The sequence below is a fragment of the Musca autumnalis genome, unplaced genomic scaffold (assembly GCF_047663935.1).
Source record: "Musca autumnalis isolate F117 unplaced genomic scaffold, ASM4766393v1 scaffold_1, whole genome shotgun sequence".
In the NCBI taxonomy this organism is placed as follows: Eukaryota; Metazoa; Arthropoda; class Insecta; order Diptera; family Muscidae; genus Musca; species Musca autumnalis.
Window position 1 is genome coordinate 48,799,123 of NW_027411644.1, and position 24,762 is coordinate 48,823,884.

General features: G+C 35.2%; 1 protein-coding gene across 1 annotated transcript in view; it reads right to left on the bottom strand.

The window, feature by feature from the left end:
• The window catches only part of dpr17 (defective proboscis extension response 17), a 126,183-nt gene that overhangs the window by 68,498 nt on the left and 32,923 nt on the right, over positions 1–24,762 (bottom strand). Inside the window, exon 2 of the mRNA XM_073963460.1 lies at positions 3,229–4,438. Coding sequence (XP_073819561.1) covers positions 3,229–4,156 — 928 coding nt within the window. The 5' untranslated portion in view covers positions 4,157–4,438. The remainder of the gene's footprint in view (positions 1–3,228; positions 4,439–24,762) is intronic.

The window sequence follows — 24,762 nt, forward strand, 5'->3', positions numbered from 1 at the left end:
TACCTACATCTATCAACCGATTTTTCTTAAAATTCATATTTAAGGGTTTCAGAGTGTAGAAAACAAGTATGTGTACGTTTTTTGAAAATAGGTCAATTTTTTGTCATAAACCCCCACATAAAAGTACCGTCCGATTTTAGATATTTTGTGAATTTTAGCGACACTTTATGAAAGATACGGCTGAAATTTGGTATTTCGACCTCTTGGAAGATATGAATCCTTCGTACCAAAAATTATTAACATAGGTCAATGTTTTGGTTTAGACCCCACACAACGGGACCACCCTGTTCAACAAATTTTGGTAGTTTTTAATCATTTTGGTCGACAAAACGTAAGAATAGCTGTTTGTACACATTTATTAAAAATAATAATTAATTTCAATATAAAATGGACGTTGAAATAGTTTTGGCCAGAAAATTTGGATTTGGGACCATTGTGCATTGTAAAGATATATGCCCAAAGAAAGACTGAAAGGATACTCCATGGACAACAGGATACTAGTGTATGATTTTTCGATAAATCCACTGCATCCACCTAAAATTGATGGTGACATTTTGAAGCCGGAATATCGGTTTTTTATTATTTAATAATCCGGACGCGCAACTAGGTAATATTCAAAACTCATAATAGGATTATATAACTCGTGATTTTACATCGTTTAATATATTTTCTTAAAAAAACTATTTTTGGTTTAAAATTTACAAGTGTCATTAAATTTCCTTTGAATCCCGCGTGAATTTAGTTTTTTTACGCGACGGATCTAATGACCCTTCCCCCAATCGAATCCATCCACTAAAACCGCCAATATTGTAGATACCTTGGAAATAGAAAGAGCACCAAAAGTATATTTTGACAAATCGGCGTACTAAACTGCGATTTTCTATAAAAAATTTTACATAACTGGAATTTTTATACGCGGTTATAATACTTGTGAAAACGCGTGCAATAAATTACAGAGATGCGCGAGTAATATGGGTATTTTACGCAAAATAGAATGTGGAGGCACATGCGCGGTTCTTGAATAATCAATTTGAAATATGTGTATATAGACGTATTTTTGATGGGTGCTACTGATACCGGATGCGCATCAAAATCGTATGCAAATTGCGCAATTTTTACCCACTTTAAGGTTTTTTGCATTGTGTTATGCAACTGGCGGCACACTTTGACCGCTGAGTGAAACATCAAAATATGCATAAAAATTGAAAGAGATTGATTCGCTGTATCCAAAAACGGATGCGCATCAATTGATTTTAACTAATTCGCGAATAAGAGGCTTTTTAATTTTCATATTTTCTGAATGATTGAAATTTCTATATTATGCTTAATTTCCTATCCTTAAATTTATCAAAGTAAGCAGTTAAGCTCTCTCGATGGTAAACCATATTTCCTGATGAAGTCTTAGCAGTATACATTAATTATTTTATATTTTATTCTAATTTTTCTAATCGAACCAAAAAATATATTTGGAATAATATTTTAACAGCAGTTTTGTCTCTTTTGTTGTTGCTATAATATGCAATTTTTAAAGCCAATGTTTATAATTTTGGTTTTATAATTTTTTACACATTGTCTAGATTCTGTGCGTATTTTTAATTTATTTTTTAGAGGTATATACGGATTCATAGGTAGTATAACTTAAATTTGTCGCAGATTTTTTTAATTTTTTTGATTTTCCACGAAAAAAAAAACTAATTTAAGAATTTATGGTGCATCTACGGATGGATGTCAAATGCTGTTACTTATATATGCATATATTTGCTCAATACAACAAATAAGAAATGTTAAATATTTTTGCTTTATATGAGAATAAAAACCACTATAACTTTTGCGCGCATCGGCCGATTTTGTAAACGTGAACAGATTTGAAACCAGAATTGTTTTCTTAAGCGTTATACAAAAATCGTAGATGTGCTCCCAAAAAAAATTAATTTTTTTTCAAATGGAATTGTGAAGGAAATTTTGTTTCTACCATATACTCCCTTTAGCCAAAAGGCTGAGGGCAAAGACATAGAACTGTAAAGACTGGAAAAGATGCATAACGCACAAATGTTTATAAAACAAAGTATATAAACATTTTACTAACAGCAGGGGTATGTTAATGATAAAAATCCCATTAAAGCGCAATTCGGCGTATACAAATTGTAGGAAAGCAAAAAGTTGGACTCAGGATTGCATTCCATAGCAGTTTCTAGTTCATTGAATATGAACTTGGCGGTTAAAAGCGCCTGAAATGGTTAACTATTTAATAGAATGTTGTTATAATAATATTATTGATATAATATCGTAACAACAGAACTTAACTCCATCTATCGACAAATGTTAACAATTAAGTTTTCCAATCTTTATGTATTTAATTTTTTTCTGAGGGTATAAAAATTGTTTATACGAAATTGATATTCTTCAGTTAACATATTCCATTTCTCCTGGGAATAAGTCTTGACGTGGCGTAAGAGCTTAGTACTTTCATAAGCGATGGGAAATTATTTTTTCCATATTACTTCAATACAACACGTTGTTGAGGGTATACAAATTTTGGCCCGGACGAATTTGAGGCAGTTCGTACTTGTTTTATTTAAATTCCTAAAAATCATTTCGACCCTAAAAGGCTTATGTCCATGAATAATTGTGTAGGCCACTACATGGTCTTCTACCTTTTAATCTTCCCTTTCCCTTGAGTTTCTTTTCATAATGGAACTTCCTTTCGGCCTATGTATTTCCTCTTGGTAGGGGTCACATATCCTTTGTTAATAAGTCATAGATTCTTTCTTGCCTCTTTCATTTGATGATGTATTAGGAATAATCGATTCCTCAATACCACTGATTAACTGTAATCATCCAGATGACATGGCGTCCATTCATGTTTTTGCAATTATTAAAGGTTAGAAAATCATTTACTCGTACATTGGATATTTAGCCTACTTAATTCATGGACAAATAACATATGACGCCCACATTGATCCCCAGCTCCCACACACTCTCATCATATCACAATAAGACTTAAGGTTCTTATGCGTATGTGAAATTGCCTGTCACCGTATGCTGTCAAATTGAAGTAGTTAAATAAGTAAGTGAAATGTTTTTTCCCATCCCAAACGACAACACCCACAAACAAAACTAAGAAGTGGTACTTAATATGTAAAAGAAAACAAAAAAAAAAACCAGGAGACTATAATGATGAAGTAGAATGAAAAAATTTATTCCACTAACGAAAACGTAAAAACTTACCCGTGCTAAGGACCACAGCTGCCATTATTGTTAGCATTAAACGTCTTAGGGGCATTTTAATGTTTTGATACACACTACGACAGGCAGTAGCATCACTGCCACCATTGAAGTTGAGTTTGCACGTTAAGAATGTCGATGATGATGCTGATGATGACGACGACGACGTTGATAATAGCAATGACGGTGACGGCAACTTTCTTGTAATGTCCTGTCTTTGCTTTTTGTGATGTCCTGTTTTTCTTCTCCTGGATGTCATGTTGGCTGTTGTTGCTGTTTTTGTCGTTTCTTGGTTTGCAGTTTTTGTTTCCTTGGCCATTACGTTTACTCTACTCGTTAGTGATATTTGTTCTGCTGACATTGATGTAAGTGAGGGTGCTGGTGGCATCACCTCTGGTGTTACACTGTCTGTGGCCACTGCTTGTGATGCCTTCGTCTTGTTGCTACTACAACACATTCGCCTAGAGTAGAAACGTTCTTCGTTGGCATTTTTCTTATTTTTATAAGACATTGTGTTGGGTGTTGGAGGGGATTGTAGTTGGGAGTTACAACAGCAGTTGATTGCGTTGGTGGAGCAACAGCAATGATGGTGTTTATGGGAGGCGTGACACGTACAGTTTTGTGCTGTTATCCCCGATGGTAGGGTATTGAAGATAAAACTCTTGTCAGCCAATGTTGTGGCTGCGGACACGGATGTTGTAACTGTTGGTGCGGCTGTTGCTGTATCCGTTGCTTGTGTGGGTGGTGATGTTGTAGTGGTTTCAACATTTGTGCCACTTGTTATGGTTGTTAATGCAGCTGCCACCACCTCTGCCACAGTCACTGGTTCCTCCGGCACATTTGTTTCTAACGTTGTCGTCGTCGCCTTCTTCGTCGTCTCTTTTGTTTTTATTGTATTGTTGGTTCTTGTTAAACTTCGATAGAAATTCATTTGGACGACACTATATATTCTTGGGCAAATACTTGTTAACTTTATAAAATAGTTTCTCTTGTGGTGTTTTTGTTCCCCAATCGTATTAGGTGGCGTTAGTGCGTTAGTTTTTACTTAATCTTTGGCTTTCTGTTTCTTCGTTGTGTTTTTTCCTTCCTTTGGAACTTTTTTTCTATTTGTGGCTTCCACACAACTCCCTCACTTATTTGCCATCATCGCAATCATTGTTCCCATGGTGTGATGAAGTTCATTTGGTATGAACAGCATATGGTTTTTTGTTTCCTAGAAAATGGTAGAGATAAAAGGTAGACAGAATAAATAATTGATCTTGGTAAGTTTTCATCTTAACCATGATTTATATTCAATGTTGAAACTATACTTTTTTATTAGTTTAGAAAAAAAGAACAAGAACAGAACAAATAACACAAAATGAACTAATTTAAAATCACCTGCTGGGTAGTAAGTGGTACGTGCTGAGAATCTATTCAACTATTTATTGGAAATGTCAAAGGGTAAATTGTTGCGGGAATTGTATCTTAAATATGATAGTAGATTTTATAAATATTTGAAATTCAATTCACATGATAGATAGGAAATGAAAGCGTTTTCAACCAGTAAAAACTAATCGATTGGCTTTGACTTAAAAAAGGAGAGTAGTGGAGAAGAAAGAAAAAGAAACATTATTTTTCGTAGATCAAAAGTTTTCAGATTAAATTGTCAAGCGTTTGTGGAGTAGATTTCATAAACAGTGAACCTAATTATTGCCAGATCGAACGAATAAAATCCATAATATTTCCTACATTACACTATAGGGCCAATGACAGGTTTCTGAGACAACAAGTCTATTTTTGAAGTCATATATTTGGATAAAATAGTAACGTGATTAGATTCTTAACACTTTGAGCCACTTAGAAACAAAATCATTCCACCTGGCAACGCTTCATGACCACATACCGGGCTGTCAAAGATATTGCATCTTACATTGTAAAATTTTATAAAAATCTATTAAACGAAGAACAATTTGTTTCGCTCGACAATTAAAAACCGCTAACATAATAAACAGTTTTATTTAATGGATAACACGTGTAAAGGTATGTAAATTAATATTATGATTAAGAATTAAAAAAAGTTAAATTTGGTAAGTAATATTTGCTGTAGACTTGTGGTGTATTTTTATACCCTCCACCATAGTATGGAGGGTATATTAAGTTTGTCATTCCGTTTGTAACACATCGAACTAATCATTTGCGACCCTATAAAGTATATATATTCTTGATCAGGATAAAATTCTAAGACGATCTAGCCATGTCCGTCTGTCCGTCTGTTGTAATCACTCTAGCGTCCGCAATAATTGAGATAGAGTGCTGAAATTTTGCGCCCGAGGGTCTTTTTTCCATAGGCAGGTCAAGTTCGAAGATGGGCTATATCGGTCCACTATTTAGTATAGCCCCCATATAACGGTACCTCCGGATTTGAGTTATTTTGACGTTCTTCGCCACATTTGCAGACCGAATTAGCTATAATTTAGCACTTGGGGTTCCTAGTGATCAACAAACTTATATCCCAAAGGATATGGACATAGGTCCATGTTTTGGTATAGTCCCCATATAACGGTACCTCCCGATTTTCGGTATTTTGAGAATTTAGCCACAATTTTTAACCGAACTATCTGCAATTTGACATTGGAGGTTCTCAGTGGTCATGAAAGATCTCCACGAAACATCGTCAATATAGGTCCATGTTTTGGTATAGCCCCCATATATCGGTACCTCCCGATTTTCGGTATTTTGAGAATTTTAGCTACAATTTGTAACCGAACTATCTGCAATTTAACATTTAAGGTTCTCAGTGGTCACAAAACATCTCCACCAAACATCGTCAACATAGGTCAATGTTTTGGTATGGCCCCCTTATAACGGTACCTCCCGATTTTCGGTATTTTGAGCATTTTAGTTAAAATTTTTAACCGAACTATCTGTAATTTGACATTTGAGGTTCTCAGTGGTCATGAAACATCTCCGCGAAACATCATCAACATAGGTCCATGTTTTGGTATAGCCCCCATATATCGGTACCTCCCTATTTTCGGTATTTTGAGAATTTTAGCTACAATTTTTAACCGAAATAGCTGTAATTTGACATTTGAAGTTCTCAGTGATCATAAAACATCTCCAACGAAACATCGTCAACATAGGTCCACGTTTTGGTATAGCCCCCATATAACGGTATCTCCCGATTTTCGGTATTTTGAGAATTTTAGCTGCAATTGTTAACCGAACTAGCTGTAATGATCGGTATTTTGAGAATTTTAGCTACAATTTTGTCTATTCAAAAATAATCGTCAATATAGGTTCATGTTTTGGTATATCCCCCCATATAACTGTACCTCCCGATTTTCGGGAATTTTGCAGTGGTCACGAAATTTATTCACTAAAATTCGTCAATATGGGTCCATTTTTGAGGGTCTACATTGTTTTGATGAAACTACCCTAAATTTGACTCTTGAAGTTCCCTGCAGCTATAAGGTATAAAACTACTTAACTACTTTTTACTTGTTTTAGATTAGATTAGATAACACTGTGCAACAAAATGGAGGTGAAAGTTTGGGGCACGGAAAATTCCTCTTGGGAAAGAAAGGCCTTGGTGAGTATATTATGAACCCCGAAGGACAGATCCACCGTGAGTCGAACTTCCGCGTTATGGCGTGATGAAATTTTTGTTAGAGACCCTGTGGGCCATCAGGAATTAGCGTTATATCTTTGTTCACTGTTGCTTAAGTGCTCTACAAAAACAACAAACAAATATAAAATGCTAATTCATGATGGCTTACAGGGTCACTTGCAAAAACTTCATCACGCCATAACGCGGAAGTTCGACTCACGGCGCATCTGTCCTTCGGGATTTTTAATATACACACATCTCCAAAAGGAATTATCTCTGCCCCAACATTTGTGTTCACAGTGTAATTTGAGCAATAGTGGGAGGCATCTATCCATTGTCGAAAAGTTGTTCCGCTTAAAATTGTGAAAGGGCCCTACTTATTCCATTTTAATTAAGACTATTTTATGGTGGAGGGTATAAAAAGTTCGGCCAGGCCGAACTTAACGACTTTTTACTTGTTGTGTAGTTTATACGGTTTTTGGAATAGAACTCTCGGTATTGCGACGTATTCGCGAAACTATATATATGTGGTAGAAGGTAATAATGAGTACTATACGTGTAGAAAATTTTATCCCCGTATGGATCCGTAAACTTATAGAAAAATACTTAAAGATAACGTGACACTAAAAAAATTGGATATTTTTAAGTATTGGGCTTTGTTGGGAGTGGGACTTGTCAATATGACACAAGTCGCCAAATTTGATAGTTATCTTAATCGAGTTATACAAAGCATTGAAATCTTTTATGTTCAAGATCTCTTAATGTAGTAACTGGGACTACAAATATCTACTAAACTTGAAAATATAAACCTGTAATTATAAAGTATTCAAAAATCGGACGCGATCGCGGTATTCGACTTCCAAATCATAAATAAATGATGGAGGTCACAATTACTATTGTATTGTATACCAATACGTCTAATAACCTCTGAGATTTCGCGTTTGGCTAAAACGTGTTGTGGGGGAGGTCCCCCGCCCCCTCCATTTTTATACCCTCCACCATATGGAGGGTATAATTAAATTTGTCATTCCGTTTGTAACACATCGAAATATTCGTCGGAGACCCTATAAAGTATATATATTATTGATCAGCATAAAATTCTATGTCGATTTGACCATGTCCGTCTGTCCGTCCGTCCGTCTGTCTGTTGAAATCAAGATACAGCTCGCAATTTTAAAGATAGAGAGTCAAAATTTGGTACAGAAGTTTCTCTTACTGGTAGGATGGTTGGTATTGAAAATGGGATATATCGGTCCACGTTTTGATATAGCTCCCATAGAACGGTACCTACCGATTTTTGGGTATTTTTAAGGTTTTAGCTTCATTATCCTACCAAAATGGCTGAAATTTGGTACGTAGTCTTCTTTAGGGGTATAAAACCTTCCCCCAGAATTTTGTCGGTATCGGTCCACACCTTGATATAGCCCCCATAGAACGGTACCTCCCGATTTTCGGTATTTTTAAGGTTTTAGCTTCATTATCCTACCAAAATTGCTGAAATTTGGTACTTAGTCTACGTTGGTGGTATAAAACTTTCCCCCAGATCTTTGTCGGTATCGGTCCATGCCTTCATATAGCCCCCATAGAACGGTACCTGCCGATTTTCGGTATCTTGAACGTTGTGGCCTCAATATTCCACCGAAATGGCTGAAAGTTAGTATTTAGACTTCGTTAGGGCTACTCAAACTTCCCCTTTAAATTTGTCGGTATAGGTCTACGCCTTCATATAGCCCCCATGGAAAGGTACCTCCCGATTTTTCGTATTTTGAAGGTTGTGTCTTCAATATTCCTCCAAAATGGCTGAAATTTGGTACGTAGTCTTCTTTAGGGGTATACAATTTTCCCCCAGAATTTTGTCGGTATCGGTTCACACCTTCATATAGCCCCCATAGAACGGTACCTCCCGATTTTCGGTATTTTGAAGGTTTTAGCTTCATTATCCTACCAAAATGGCTGAAATTTGGTACGTAGTCTTCTTTAGGGGTATAAAACTTTCCCCAAGAATTTTGTCGGTATCGGTTCACACCTTCATATAGTCCCCATAGAACGGTACCTCCCGATTTTCGGTATTTTGAAGGTTTTAGCTTCATTATCACACCGAAATGGCTGAAATTTGGTACTTAGTCTACGTTGGTGGTATAAAACTTTCCCCCAGAACTTTGTCGGTATCGGTCCATGCCTTCATATAGCCCCCATAGAACGGTACCTGCCGATTTTCGGTATTTTGATCGTTGTGGCCTCAATATTCCACCGAAATGGCTGAAAGTTAGTATTTAGACTTCGTTAGGGCTACTCAAACTTCCCCTTTAAATTTGTCGGTATAGGTCTACGCCTTCATATAGCCCCCATGGAAAGGTACCTCCCGATTTTTCCTATATCCCCATAGAAGCGTACTTCTTGATTTTCGGTATTTTTAGGTTTTAGCCACATTCTCTTACCGAAATATAGGAAATTTGGTAATTAGTCTTCTTTGAGCCTAAAAACTTTCCGTCAGAAATTTGTCGGTATAGATCGACGTTTTGAAATTGCCCCCATAGAATGGTGCCTCACATTGTTTTACCGAAATTGCTGAAATTTAGTATTAAGTCTTCTTCATACACGAAAGGAAGCTAATTATTCCATTTTACTTCAATACAACTTGTGGTGGAGAGTATAACAAGTTCGGCCCGGCTGAACTTAGCGCCGTTCTTACTTGTTCGGTATAAAAACTACCTTACGATCAATTCTAAGACCTAAAGGATCTACAGTCAATGTGTTATCAAATTCGGTCCAGTCATTTCAGAGGATTTATATTTCGTACATCATGGCGACCTGAATAATTTTCTATAAATATGTAGATATATATACCTGAACCGATCAGAACCAAATTTTCTGGACGTGATTCTTAATTGATCAGGATGTATCAAATTTTAAAGTCAAATTTTAAAGTCATCGGATGCAAATTGTGACCTTAGTGCGGCTTAAATATAAAATCGGTTGAAACATATATATGAAAGCTATACCTATATCTGAACCGATTCCTTCCAAATTTTGCAGATGTATTTTTATGCTTATTATGAACATTGGGACTAAATTTGAAAGGTCCAGCATCTAAACTTACATTTTTGAAAAGAAATGCGGATATCCTGTAGGGGCCCTCATATTCTACAGTGGTAAATATTCTCTAAAATGTATGGGAATCATTTATGTGTAAAATATACGACTAAAGGAGACAGTACGCTTTCAAAAATAAACTTGTTGAAAGAAAACAACATGCTTTTTTAGGCCTTACACCTGATTATTTAAAGATTCCTTGCCAAAGCAGGATATACGGGTGTATCCTAAATCAGGAGGGATATACTTTTACTTAATATTACTAAAGGTACTTCGTTTTCAATATAGAGTGAATATGCATCGAAATTCTAATACAATCTTTCTGTATTTCCAAGTTTTAAAGGGGGGGTTCTATTCAAATGAGCCAAATTTTTTACTTAAATGTTTGACTTTATTTTGTTTTCCTTGTATAATTCTTATACAAATTGGATTTTAATGCAAAAGAATGACTAAGTTTACTTCAAACACATGAAGCAAAATACAATAAAACTTAAAAACTTCATATCTTGTATAATTCGGAAAAAATGGAGGCTGAAAAAATTTTGCAGGGGGGTTCTATTCAAGTGAGCGGCAGTGTATATAAGTTTAAGTTGGAATATTGCAGTCAAGACATTGTTTTACAAGAATGCGATACAGTCAATCCATTGTCCTAATTTGAACTTATATATGTCAATAATGGTAAAAACTACGAATATATCATACGACACAATCTTGTATACAATTTTCATAGCTACAACATTTTCGTTAGTCCCACGTCGATAAGACTTGCGGTTTTCAAGCAAAATCGTGAAAACCTAAAAACCCGTTAAAAATGTCAACTTGAATCGCGATTTATTTAAAAAGCGCTCCGGCGATTTTTTTTTAGTTTTTTGATTTTTCTCATCTATGAACATTGTAGTTTCAGAATCCACAAAAACTTCCTAGGTTTAAGCACCTTCCCTTTAAATTTGGTTCAAAAGCACCGTATGATGTCAACACAGCTGCCACATAAATTATTTTTAACGGTCGATATTATGAGACTCCTCCTAAAACACTTCATTTTAAAGAAATTCAGTCATATATATAGAATATGTTAACAGTTCGCGAATTCTGAAAGGGTGAATCTCGGATTCATCGATTGTAAAACATTTTTGGTTTTTACCATTTATCCCTGTATGTATCTATTCCTGTATGACTATCTCCAACAAAACCTATTTTTTTATTCCAACATTTTGTGTGTAAAAAAATTCTTACCCCATCCTTTTTCTTTGCTCTTAAGTCCGCATCAAACACAAAGAAATTGCATTGACCCCGGTAACAGATTTTTTTGGTTGCTGGAAAAATGTGTTGGTATGAAGTGACACGTGGTCGGAGATTTTCTAAAAATAAAATTATTCCACAAAGATTTTGCTCAATTGCAATTTTTTTCAGGTTCCAACCGTACTACTTGTGTTTTTACGTCAATGGAATAACAATTCAACAGCATCAGAGCAGCACTCAAGCTTTTCACAGCAACCAAAAAAAAAAAAAACTGAAACTAAAACTTTTCTAAAGGATGAAACTTTTCAAGATTTGGTCCATGTTGTTGTACACACCAAAAATATACCACAGTTATTTTGTGATCAAACCAAACATTTTGAGGATTTCTTTTGGTTTTGTTTTTTGGGTTAAAAGGTTTTCTTCATTGCTAAAGAATGGGTAAAAAAAAGTTTAAAAAAGAAACACCCAACAACAATAGAACTAAAAAACTTAAACCAACAAGAAAAAAAACACATTTGCATAAAACAACAAATGCAGCAATCACTCTTATGTTGAGTAGATATCCTTGCAAGCTATCTCACATACATACATACAAGCACACAAACACACATACACAAACAAATAAATAATTCGTACAGCTTTGTGTAGAGATTGTATGTATTTTTTCTGCTGGAATACATTAAATGTTTTTAGGTTAAAACCTGAATAATAAAAATTTGCATTTTGTTTCAACTATTTCAAGTTAAACCATTTACATTTTTGTGATTTGGAAGAAACAATATCACGCTTCGAAATTCAACATCCTTTTTTAGAGCAATCACCAGCCAGCCAAAAACAACCATAACAATATCATCAGCAATATAATAACACGCGCCACAATCCAAACCAAAGTAATCTACAAGGCAGGTACCGGATTTCATACACCCCTCCCCGCCATTAAAATCCTCACCACCAAGTAGAAAAAAGGTAAGAAAAATAACTGTTGTGCAGGTTGTTTGTTAATAAAACACTATAAATATTTCCCGCCATAACACCGAGAATAAATGGTAACAACTTTTCATAATAAATATTTCTGGGGTTTTGTTTCTTTTTTGTTAGGTTTTCAGGTTGCTGGCGTCATCATTGTTGTATTACTGCTGTCCGGAACATTGAGGCCACCACCATTTATCCCCACGTCCGTCCGCCCATCCGCTCATTCATTCATTCGTGGGCTTACGTTATTTTATGGGATTTGACTAAAAGCATTGTTATTCGGATAGTGATTTACACTGAGGCTGTATCCGAGTTATTTTCATGTGATAAAAGGATTATCAGGGGGTATGTCGAAGCATTTGCACACACACACACTATATGACAGCAAGCCTTGTGGAATAAACGATTTCCATTGAAGCATTTAGGGAAATTGTATTCAAATACAATAAAAGGAAATGAACGATTGGAACGGAATTCGATTACATTTTTTATGACCTGTTATAAGATGTTAATTTTCGAACATGGGTTCATCGTAAGAAAAAAGGTGTACAATATTTATGTGTGTTTGTTTGTTCTATGTTCAGAACATATGGAGAACGAGTAAGAAAGTATCAGTCAGCTGAGCCGACAGAGATATACCCTCAGCCACGTACCCGAAAAAAAGTTAACACAATACTTCTGTAAGTTTTTTAGCTGTTGGGAAAATGTTCCAGGATGGAAAGGGCCGCAAAAAACTACATGTTGCAACAAAATTCAGAATGATCCAAGACGAGTGCATTTTTTCCAAACTTTGGGTAGGGTGTACCCATAGGAGTGATCCGATGTAGTACATATTCGGACCTAATACAAATCTGTAGGAAATATTTTTTTCTTTATTAGTCTATGGATATTTTCCTTACAGACTATAAAATTAAATATGTTGTACTTAATTTTCTGAATTTAAATATTACAATTTTACTTTTCAATTTACAAAGTTTGAGCTAAATCGATTTCTCTCTTAAAGGGTTATTTTACACATTATCCAGTTTAGGTGGCGCCGGTAGGATTTTCTGGACCTTTTTGGATCATTATCTGAGGAAGTACGGACTTTCCCACGAAAAAAAAATACAACGTCGTAACAGGGGCCGCAAGTCCAACCTGCTTCGTCAGAAATTAATAAGATCAGAGAGGAGTTGTTAAACTATACTTTTTCCAAATTTCGTGTGGGAGGTACTCAAATGAGTGGACCGATATAGTCCATATTAGAACTCGATCTATGCCTGAAAGTAATATTACCAATAGCAAAGTTTGGCTCAATTCGGTTATTCCCTCCTAGAGTTATCATGCCCACAATCTTGGCGTTTTTGAACCTTTGTGGGGGAGGTACCGGAAGGAGTGGACCGATATGGTCTATCTTCGAATTTAAACTAAGTGTGGGCAAAATATTGAAAGGCCCAAAATTTTAACCAAATATGTTGATCCGTTCGAGTGTTATCGTGCACTCCAACTACGACACATGGTATTATATGGGTTGTTTGCAGTTTTCGTGCTGATATCTGAGGATATATGGACTTGCTCCTGAAAAAAATTATATCGTCGTAATGGGGGTAGTAAATACAAGTGGCTGCAACAAAAATCAAAGCGATTCGAGAGCAGGCCTTAAACTGCACTGAAGCAAAATTTTGTGTGGGAGGTACCCGAAAGAGTGAACTAATAAGGTCCATATTGGAACTTCATCTATGTGTGGTAGAAATGTCCCGATGTGCAAAGTATGGACTAATTCGGTTACTCCCTTCAAGAGTTATCGTGCGGACAATTTTTCCGAACATTTTTGAACTTTTGTGGGGGAGGTACCTGAAGGAGTGGACCGATATGGCCCATCTTCGAACTTAAATCAAATCTGGACAAAATATTTCGATATCCAAAATTTGAACCGAATCGATTGATCCGTTCGAGAGTTATCGTGCGCACCAGCCAGCCAGACAGACAGACAGACGGACAGACAGACGGACGGACATTGCTAGATCGACTCAAAATTGTCTGAAACAAATATCGTACAAACATACTTGGGGTCTAAAACCATTATATCGATGAGGCACATTTTTGGCCGTATCAAAGTGTAAATACCCTCTTTAGCCTAAAGGCTGAGGGTATAAAAATGGGTATTACTCCTTTTACTTCAAGGAATGCTGGGGATAATGCTGTTGCCAAACTGTTCATTACAGAAGACAAAAGGCTACCTGTAAGGATTTAAAAGGTATGAGTCAGCTTTGCGTACAGAGATATACCCTCAGTCTGTGTAAATTGACATGTTCGTCTATAAACATATCGAAGACCGGCGACACACAGTGTCACGACAACGGCCAAAAATGGTCAAATCCAAGTACCTCGGAGTAAAAATATGTTGATGCGATTCGATAGAAAATATTCCAATTAGAAGGATTTTTTTGGTCTTGATACGCCAAGTAGTTTTGTCTCTATATTTTCCCAAAATAAACAACATTGATTATTTTCAAATATTTGAATATTTAAAGTAACGGTAATTATAAAACTGATTTTTTAGGTTACTTGGCTTCACATTTTGAAGTAAATAGTGATCATATAGTATTTATAGTTACCAAGGCCTGGGGCTCTATTCCGTTTCTATGAAAATGTGAAATGAAAACTTTTATAAAGGAAAAAACTGTCAAATGAAAAAAATTATAAAGGAAATATTTTTCATTTCAAAGAACAAGGATCCAGCCCCTGTAGTTCATAGTTCATCAATTTTGTGAAGCAAATTTTAAAATTTGTGGTTTTTGAGGCAATTCAAATTTTCGTAGAACAAGGATCCAGCCCCTGTAGTTCATAGTTCATCAATTTTAAAATTTGTGGAGTGCACTATGGGTCCAATGACAGGTTTTAAGGGCAACAAGTCACTGGAAGCAGCTGGAGCTTCCAAATTTCGTTCCGATGTTTATAATGACCATAAAAATATATCTGCAAAATTTTGTAGGAATCGGTTCACTTATAGATATAGCTTTCATATATATGTTTCATCCGATTTTATACTTAACCCGCACAAAGATCAAAATTTGCATCAGAAGGCTTTAAAATTGGATATGGTAAATCCTGTTCAATTTAGAATCATGTCGGAAAAATTTGGTTGTGATCGGTTCAGATATATACCTATATACATATATAGAAAATGCTTCATGTATGCCATGATATTCGAAATAAGAATTCTCTGGAAAGGCTGGACCGAAAAATTGAGGTGGCGGGGGACCTCCCCATACCCGATATCTCAAAGATTATTAGACGTAATGGTATACCAAACAATAATAATTGTGACCTTTATCATTAATTGATATTTTGGAAATAGAATAAACTTTATAAAAACAAGTAAGAACGGCGTTAAGTTCGGCCGGGCCGAACTTGTTATACCCTCCACCACAAGTTGTATTGAAGTAAAATGGAATAATTAGTTTCCTTTCGTATATGAAGAAGACTTAATACTAAATTTCAGCAATTTCGGTAAAACAATGTGAGGCACCATTCTATGGGGGCTATTTCAAAACGTCGATCTATACCGACAAGTTTCTGACGGAAAGTTTTTAGGCTCAAAGAAGACGAAATACCAAATTTCCTATATTTCGATAAGAGAATGTGGCTAAAACTAAAAAAAATACCGAAAATCAAGAAGTAAGCTTCTATGGGGATATAGGAGGACGTGGACCTATACTGATAATACTCTTCTGGAATATTTTATAACTCTTGGAAGACGAAATAACGAATTTCAGTCATTTCGGTTGGATACTAACGTCACAATCTTCAGTATTACGAAAATCCGGAGGTACCGTTCTATGGGGGCTATATCGAAACGTGGACCTATACCGAAGAATTTTAGTCAGAAATGGGGCAATATGAAAGCGTGGACCTGTACAGACATATTTCTGGCGAACAGTTTTATATCACATTGAAGACTAAATACCAAATTTCAGCCATTTTGGTGGAATATTGAAGACACAACCTTCAAAATACGAAAAATCGGGAGGTACTTTTCTATGGGGGCTATATGAAGGCGTGGACCTATACCGACAAATTTAAAGGGGAAGTTTGAGTACCCCCAACGAAGTCTAAATAACAAATTTCAGCCATTTCGGTGGAATATTGAGGCCACAACGTTCAAAATACCGAAACTTGGGAGGTACCGTTCTATGGGGGCTATATGAAGGCATGGACCGATACCGACAAAGTTCTGGGGGGAATATTTATACCACCAACGTAGACTAAGTACCAAATTTCAGCCATTTCGGTGTGATAATGAAGCTAAAACCTTCAAAATACCGAAAATCTGGAGGTACCGTTCTATGGGGGCTATATGAAGGTGTGGACCGATACCGACAAAATTCTGGGGGAAAGTTTTATAACCCTAAAGAAGACTACGTACCAAATGTCAGCCATTTTGGTAGGATAATGAAGCTAGGTACAGTTCTATGGGGGCTATATGAAGGTGTGGACCGATACCGACAAAATTTTGGGGGAAAGTTGTATACCCCTAAAGAAGATTACGTACTAAATTTCAGCCATTTTGGTAGTATAATGAAGCTAAAACCTTAAAAATACCGAAAATCGGTAGGTACCATTCTATGGGGGGCTATATGAAGGTGTGGACCGATACCGACAAAATTCTGGAGGAAAGTTTTATACCCCTAAAGAAGACTACGTACCAAATTTCAGCCACTTTGGTAGGATAATGAAGCTAAAACCTTAAAAATACCGAAAATCGGGAGGTACCTTTCTATGGGGGCTATATCAAAACGTGGACCGATATATCCCATTTTCAATACCAACCATCCTGCAAGTAATAAAAACTTCTGTACCAAATTTTGACTCTCTATCTTTAAAATTGCGAGCTGTATCTTGATTTCAACAGACAGACGGACGGACGGACGGACGGACGGACAGACGGACATGGTCAAATCGACATAGAATTTTATGCTGATCAATAATATGTATACTTTATAGGGTCTCCGACTAATATTTCGATGTGTTACAAACGGAAAGACAAATTTAATTATACCCTCCATATGGTGGAGGGTATACAAATTTTTAATTTCAGGTTAATATCTCGAAATTTAGTAGGTGTTTGTAGACCAAGTTACCAAATTTAAAGATCTAGAATATTTATGATTTCAATCCATGGTATAACTCGGATAAGATTACTATCAAGTTCGGGGACTTCGGCCATTTTGACAAGTCCCATCCCCAGGCTAGCCCAATACTTAAAAATATCCACATTTTTAAGTATCACACTATCTATTAATAGGTTTCTTTAAGTTTTCGTGGCCATACGCGGATATTTTTTTTTACACATGTAGTTCTCACATATAGTTTCGCGGATACGTCGCGATACCAAGAGTTCTATTCCAAAAAAACATATAAACTAGAATAATAACTACAAAAGACCTCATCACATGTCTACGCCAACAATTCTTTAATACATCTAATTTCTTTAATTCTTAATTAACATCTTAATTGTCATACCTTTACCCGTATTTTCCATTTAAGAAAGCTCTAATTACACTGTGCAAATTTTTACGCCAATTATGTTAATAATGTTTAGTTGTCGAGCGAAACAATTTGGTTCTCTGTAGGAAAATTTCGCAGCCCGGGCGAAGACTAAATACCAAATATCAGCTACCCGTCAAATACTGAAAATCGGGTGGTACCGTTCTACGGAGGCTATATGAAAACGTGGACCTATGCTTTTATTAAAAAAGTTGTTTGTCCACTGGGAACCCTCAATGCCAAAATTCAGACGCAAACTCAAAATTTATAAATCGTGAGAGTGAGATAAATATTCATTATTTGTATATTTCAGAGAGCGATTTGTGTGGTCTATATATTTTGTTATTATCCAAACCTGTAGTGGAATCCTGTACCACATTTTTTGAGTTAAAGCAACAGCCTTATTTGGAATGCTTAACTTACCGAAAATTTTCGTTAATTACCGAAATTATACTGAAGGTCAACAAGCTAAACAAAAAAACAAAGAATTCAACCCAATTTGACCAAACAAAACTACAATAAACATTTTAATTTTACCGATTTTTGTCGGTAAGTAAAGAATTCCACTACGGAAACGTTTGTACCATTTCACTAAGAGCAAATGTAGGCACCAAACATTTGGTTAATATCAAACCCTTACTTTTTTACAATGCAATATTTACACTGAAGGCAAGGCTATATAGACACAAGAAAATTTGATTAATAACAAACCTGAAGTTTTTGCACGATGAAATGTTTTAACTAAGGACGAATATGGGGACCTGAAATTTTGCTTAATATCAAACCTGAATATTTTGTTCAATGCAATGTTTTCACTAAAAGTGAATTTGGGAATCTTAAAGTTTGGTTAACATCAAAACTGAAACTTTTATAAGATGAAATATGGAGCGAATATACGTTCCTGAAAATTTGATTAACCTTAAACCTAAAAGTTTTGTGCACCAAAAGCCAATATATGCACCTGAAAGTTTGGTTAATAATAACCTGAATGTTTTGTTCGATGCAATGTATTCGTTAAGGACGAATATGGAAACCTGAACATTTGGTTAACATCAAACCTGAAACTTTTGTAAGATGAAATGTTTTCACTTGGAGCGAATATACGCACCTGAAAGTTTGGTTAACATCAAACCTGAAGGTTTTGTTTAGAGAAATATTTTCACTGAGGGCGACTATAGAGATTTAAAAATTTAAACGTCCATCAAATAAATTAATATACGAGAGATCTGGCCTTCGACGAATCGACTGTTTTATGATCAAAAGTGGTCTAAAATTTGTTGAGAAAAGCCTTGGCCTGGACAATGAAATGATTCAGAACGCTTGAATAACAATGACAGTTGTTCTATCGAGCATAAAAACATCTTTCTCCTGCCGATCTTCCAAGACTTCAGGATGAGGGACTACTTTTTAACGATAATAATCTATTATATACCATAGGAGATATAGATCATATAATATTAATGATACCGTATACATTACATCACAATAATGCATACTCATTTTTGTATATATTTGTAAATATTTGTATATAGTTAATTCTAAGATAGCTTTAGTATAGTTTTAACATAAGTTTAAGTAACAATTATTTTGAGAGATTAGCCCTTTTTAACAATCCTATTTTTTGGGCAACACAAAAAAATGAATTTTTAAATTAAAATGTATGAAGATGTACATGTAGTAAGTCTACTGTACCAATACACAACCCGATACATCTAGGCTTAAGAGATTTTTATAATCCCAAGCATAATATTTGTTAATTTAAAAATAACCCAATATTTTTCTTTGTAAGAATGAATGGATTCAGTAAATGGCACAATAAAACTCGAAAACTAGAGACTTAAAAGATTGGGTAATCCTGAAACTTTTGTAAGATGCTATGTTTTCACGAAATGCGAATAGGCGTACCCAAAAGGTAGATTAATATCAACCTTTAAAATTTTGAAAGATTCCACTGTTCTAAACAAAAACCAGTAAGGAAAGGATCAAAGTCGGGCGGGGCCGACTATATGATACCCTACACCACTGTGAATATGTAAAATATAAATCGGAGCTATATCCAGATCTTAACCGATTTTGATTTAATTTGGCACATTTATTTTCAGACCGAATTCAGTCACACATTCCAAATATCATTGAAATCGGACTTATATATCGTGTTTGGAGCAGAAAATACACGAAATCGGCCGAAAATATATATGGGTGTTATATCCAAATCTGAACCGATTTCGATATAATTTGGCACATTTATTTCTAGACTGAATTCAGTCACACATTCCAAATTTCATCGATATCGGAAATATATAGCGTGTTTGGTACATAAAATATGTGAAATCGGCCGAAAATATATATGTGAGCTATATCCAAATCTGAACCGATTTCTATATAATTTGGCACATTTATTTCTAGACTGAGTTCGGTCACACATTCCAAATTTCGTCGAAATCGGAAATATATAGCGTGTTTGGTACAGAAAATACGTGAAATCGGCCGAAAATATATATGGAAGCTATATCCAAATCTGAACCGATTTTCACCAAAAGCAGTAGCGTTCTTCCCATGGCTAAAAAAGTTGTAGTCCCCAATTTTCAGCTGAATCGGACAAAAAATGCGACCTGTATGTTGCGAACAAAAATACATGGACAGACGGACAGACAGACAGACGGACGGACACGCATAAATCGACTCAGAAAGTGATTATATGTATATCCCCAAAAGGAACTGTGGGTCTATTTCGTTTCCTTTTGTATGTTACATACAAATGCACAAAGACATAATACCCATTACCACTGTGTGGTGTAGGGTATAAAAATGTATATCTTTCTTTCTTTCTCATGATGGAATCTCTCAAATAAAACGCTTGCCGTTTAATATTGGGACCATTTATTATTTAAATGCAAGCGTTTTATTTGAGAGATTCCATCATGAGAAAGAATATATTTATTGAGGCTAAGCGACAAATAATTTTCTAGTTTTAAGTGCACTTCTAAATAAAACACTGAAACTTATTATACCCTATACCACAATGTGGAAAAGGGTATTATAAGTTTGTTTTGGGAAAAATTCATGTAACACCGCGAAATATTCGTCGGAGACCCCCAATGTGGTATACCATTCTACATATCTCGACGAGATAAACGATTTTGAGATGTGTGTCCGTCCGTCCGTCTGTCCATTATAAATTGTAAACACGCTCCAGGCCGCAATTATGGAAAGATCGTCACGAAATTTTGTATGGAGGTCGGGTTCAGATCAGAATAGATCCCTATTCTTATTGGTGATGATCGTGAAATATTTAGCGGCTGAAATGGACCAAAAACATAATATTTATCTAATTTTGTAGCGGCTCTGTAGGTCTCAATAATAGTCCGATCAACGCGTAATTTTAAATAAGGTAAGAGTATATGACAGAGAAGAAGCTTGCAATATGAGATGGCAATCAGATAATATTTAGAGGGTTAAATGGACCAGAACTTTTGTGTGAAATTTGTGAAAATTTTTAATATACAGCTTATATCTTTATTCCTGGAAGAGACATTCCGGGCAAGTAAGCTATACTTTAAAGACGATCTCTTTACCTTTCCATTGATGTCAATTATGTTGATGTACGTGATCAGATAACAGAGTTGCAGCCTAATATATCCAGTTTTTTGTTTTTAGTGTTATCACAAACACGCTAGAGGTCGCAATTATAGCTCAATAGTCACGAAATTTTGCACGAAGTAAGGGTTTGAGTCAGAGAAGATGCCTACAATTTTGGATGATGATCCGATATTATTTAGTGGGTGAAATGGACTATTACTTTTGTATATGAAATATACAAATTTTATTTTTGGCCCATATTTTTATTCCTTGATAGCATATACCGGAAAGGAAGCCTAGATATGGAAAAATAAATACTGATATTTCCCCTGATGCGAATTGCAATAATGTGTCTGCTGGATAACGGGCCTACTGCCTAATATGTAATGTGTTCTGTGTAGAGAACCACATTTTTATCCCATGCTACTTATTGTCTCTCCAAAAGTTTATGTAACACCACGAAATATTCGTCCTAGACCCCTTATTTGGTATGCCAAAATTCATATCTCGACGAGATAAAGCGATTTAGCGGTGTGTGTCCGTCCATTAAAAATTGTAAACAAGCTTAAGGCAATTTGAACTTCAATAACAAATTTTTTAAGGAGATTGTGTTCGGTCCATAATAGAAATGATTAGTTTTTGGTGATGATCGTGAAATGTTCAGGGGATGAAATGCACCAAAAACAAAATTTTAACCAATTTTGTAGCGGCTCTGTAGGTCAAAATAATAACCCGCAAAATTTTAAACAAAGTTTGAGTTTATGATGAAGAAGAAGCGTACAAACCAACGTGAAGATCAGATAATACTTAGCGGGTTAAATGGACTGAAACTTTTGTGTGAAATTGGTAAAAATTTCAATAACGTAGCGGTTAAACAACGGAAGTAGTAGTACTACATATGGGGGTTTCATTACATTTTAATTTGTGTGAACTAAATTTTCCTTTCCTGCTACAAAAATGTCTTTGTCATGCTAGATAACTTTTTGGTTTTGGTCATTACATCTCCGATATTTGATAATTAAATTTTCACAATCATTGAAAAGAAGTTCCGTGGAGAGCGATTGTCCAGGGATAGTGGTATAGGGTATCCCATGGTCGGCTCCGTCCGACTATAGACTTTTCTTACTTGTTTTTTTTTTTTAAATTTTTTTTAACTTTTTAGTAAATACATTTTTTTGTCCCCTGAGAACAAAATTATAGTCAATTTAGGCCGAAAATTTAGATAAAAACTTTAATATGCCTGAAATCGTGTAGTACCGTTATATAAAGGCTATACTCAAACCTGGGCTTATATCCATAATTTTTGGTGGGAAGGTCTCTGTACCATTGGGGACTCCACATGCCATATTACAGCCAATTCTGGCTAAAAATGAAGATCAAATCCTTAAAACACTTCAAATAGGGTGTTACCACTATATGGGGGCTATACCAAAACCTGGACCTATGTCCTCAATTTTTGGTGGGGGAGTTTCTAATGCTAAATTACAGCCTATTCGGGTTAAAAATGAAGATAAAATCCTTAAAACAGTTGAAATCAGGTGGTACCTAGCGGGGTTATGGGGGCTATACCAAAACCTGTATCTATGTCCATCATTTTAGTGAGGTAGTTTCTGTATCAATGGGGGGTCCCATTGCCAAGTTACAGCCAATTCGGCCTAAAAATTAAGATAAGATCCTCATAATACTTGAAATCGGATGGTACCGCTATAAGAGGCCTATACCAAAACCTGGGCCTGGAGAAATGTCTGTATCATTGGAAATCCCAAATGCCAAATGGCAGCTATTTCGGGCAGAAATGAAGATAAAATCCTCAAAATACCTGAAATCGGGTGGTACCGCTATATGGGGGTTGTAGGAAAAAATGAGCCCATATTCATGTATTGTCATCGAAATCTGAAAAGTGTGCAAAGTTTCAGTTCGATTGGTTAACTGCAACTGCGTTAAAAATGAGTTGCTAGATTTGAACTAAATCGGGTGGTAACGCTATATGGGGGCCAGGGACGTAGCCAGGATTTCATTTCGGGGGGGGCCCACCTGACCAAAATTTTGAAAGTTCATGTTAGCGAAAATGTCTTATTTAGCAAGGATGTAAACCTTATTTTAGACCTATTTTACTGATAAAAATAATTTTCATTACTATTTTTTAATGCAAATGGCTTAAGACTTCTTGGCCAATTTTATCTTGTTTTTAGAACTTTTTTGACAATATGTCACAGTAAGTATATGGTCAAAACAATAAATATATTAATAATCCCATATATTTTGGGCGTATCATTTATCAAATAATTCACAACTACAGTGAATGTTATCAAATTCAGTGATATCACTTCGGTAAGACCAAAAGAAAGCGAATACAATCGGAAAACCTTAGAAATATCATAACATTTAATTTTCAAATATCTTAACATTATAACACTGTGCAACACTGAAAATGCAAACAACTTCTAGCGGGCATTTTCTGAAAGTACACATTAAGACTACAAAACCCCTAATTGGGTTTCGTGTTTTTAGATCGGGTTTGGATTTTATAGCCACATCAATACCGCGCTAAAACGAGCCTTTTTTTAATTGATCCGTGCTTTATCTCAGAAACTAATAAAAAATTTGCTTTGCGGTCTTCAGCAATATTGTAGTCCTAAAGTAGTAGAACTTATATGTCAAACAGACGAACTACGAAAAACCACATATAGCGCATCGAAATTGATAAAATATAGGAAAGACTACATAATGTCTGGAATTATGGTCAGTAACTGCCAAACTATTTAGAGTTGAACCAAGTAGCCTTTTGCAAAAATTTTCCAAATAATGTCCTCAGCAATTCTTCAGAACATTCTGAAAGTCTATAACACTTATTTCATGTTGCTTAGGCAGTATTTCATATTTTACTTTCTACAAAACATATTTCAAACAACGTTCACACAGGCTGTTTATTCTCATATTTAAAATTTCAATGTATTGTTCATATATTTATCAAATTGGCTTTGAAAAATATGATAGATACAACGCGATAGAGGAATTTTACAACAATGATATGTTCTGAAGAGTTGTGTATTTCATTCCAGCGAATATTTTTCTCAAAGATAACACTAAGAAAAAATTTACGGTTTTGCAGATACGCTGCGAAATATATACAAATCACGGAAATTTTAGATATATTATAAAATTTGAGGCAATAAATGAGGTCATTCGTGTTCATTATGTTTCCAAATAGATTCTTCTTGTTCTTATCTACAAGTTTGCCGTGGATGTCATGGAAAGATTTGTATTGGTTTCAAAGTTATCGGGGCGATTTTCTTTAAAAAATCAATATTTAGCCATGTTTAGATAGGGCCATAAAACCCGAACCCGATCTAACAAAACAAAACCCAAAGAGGGTTTTTGTCTATTGCGTCTGTACTTTCATAAAAACCGCATTTGAAATTGTTTGCACAAAATTACCTTCAAAATGTTGCACAGTGTAATTTTCAAATATATGTATGTAAAAATCCGATGTCTACTTATCACAAAGAATTTCTAAAGGCCGAGAACTAATA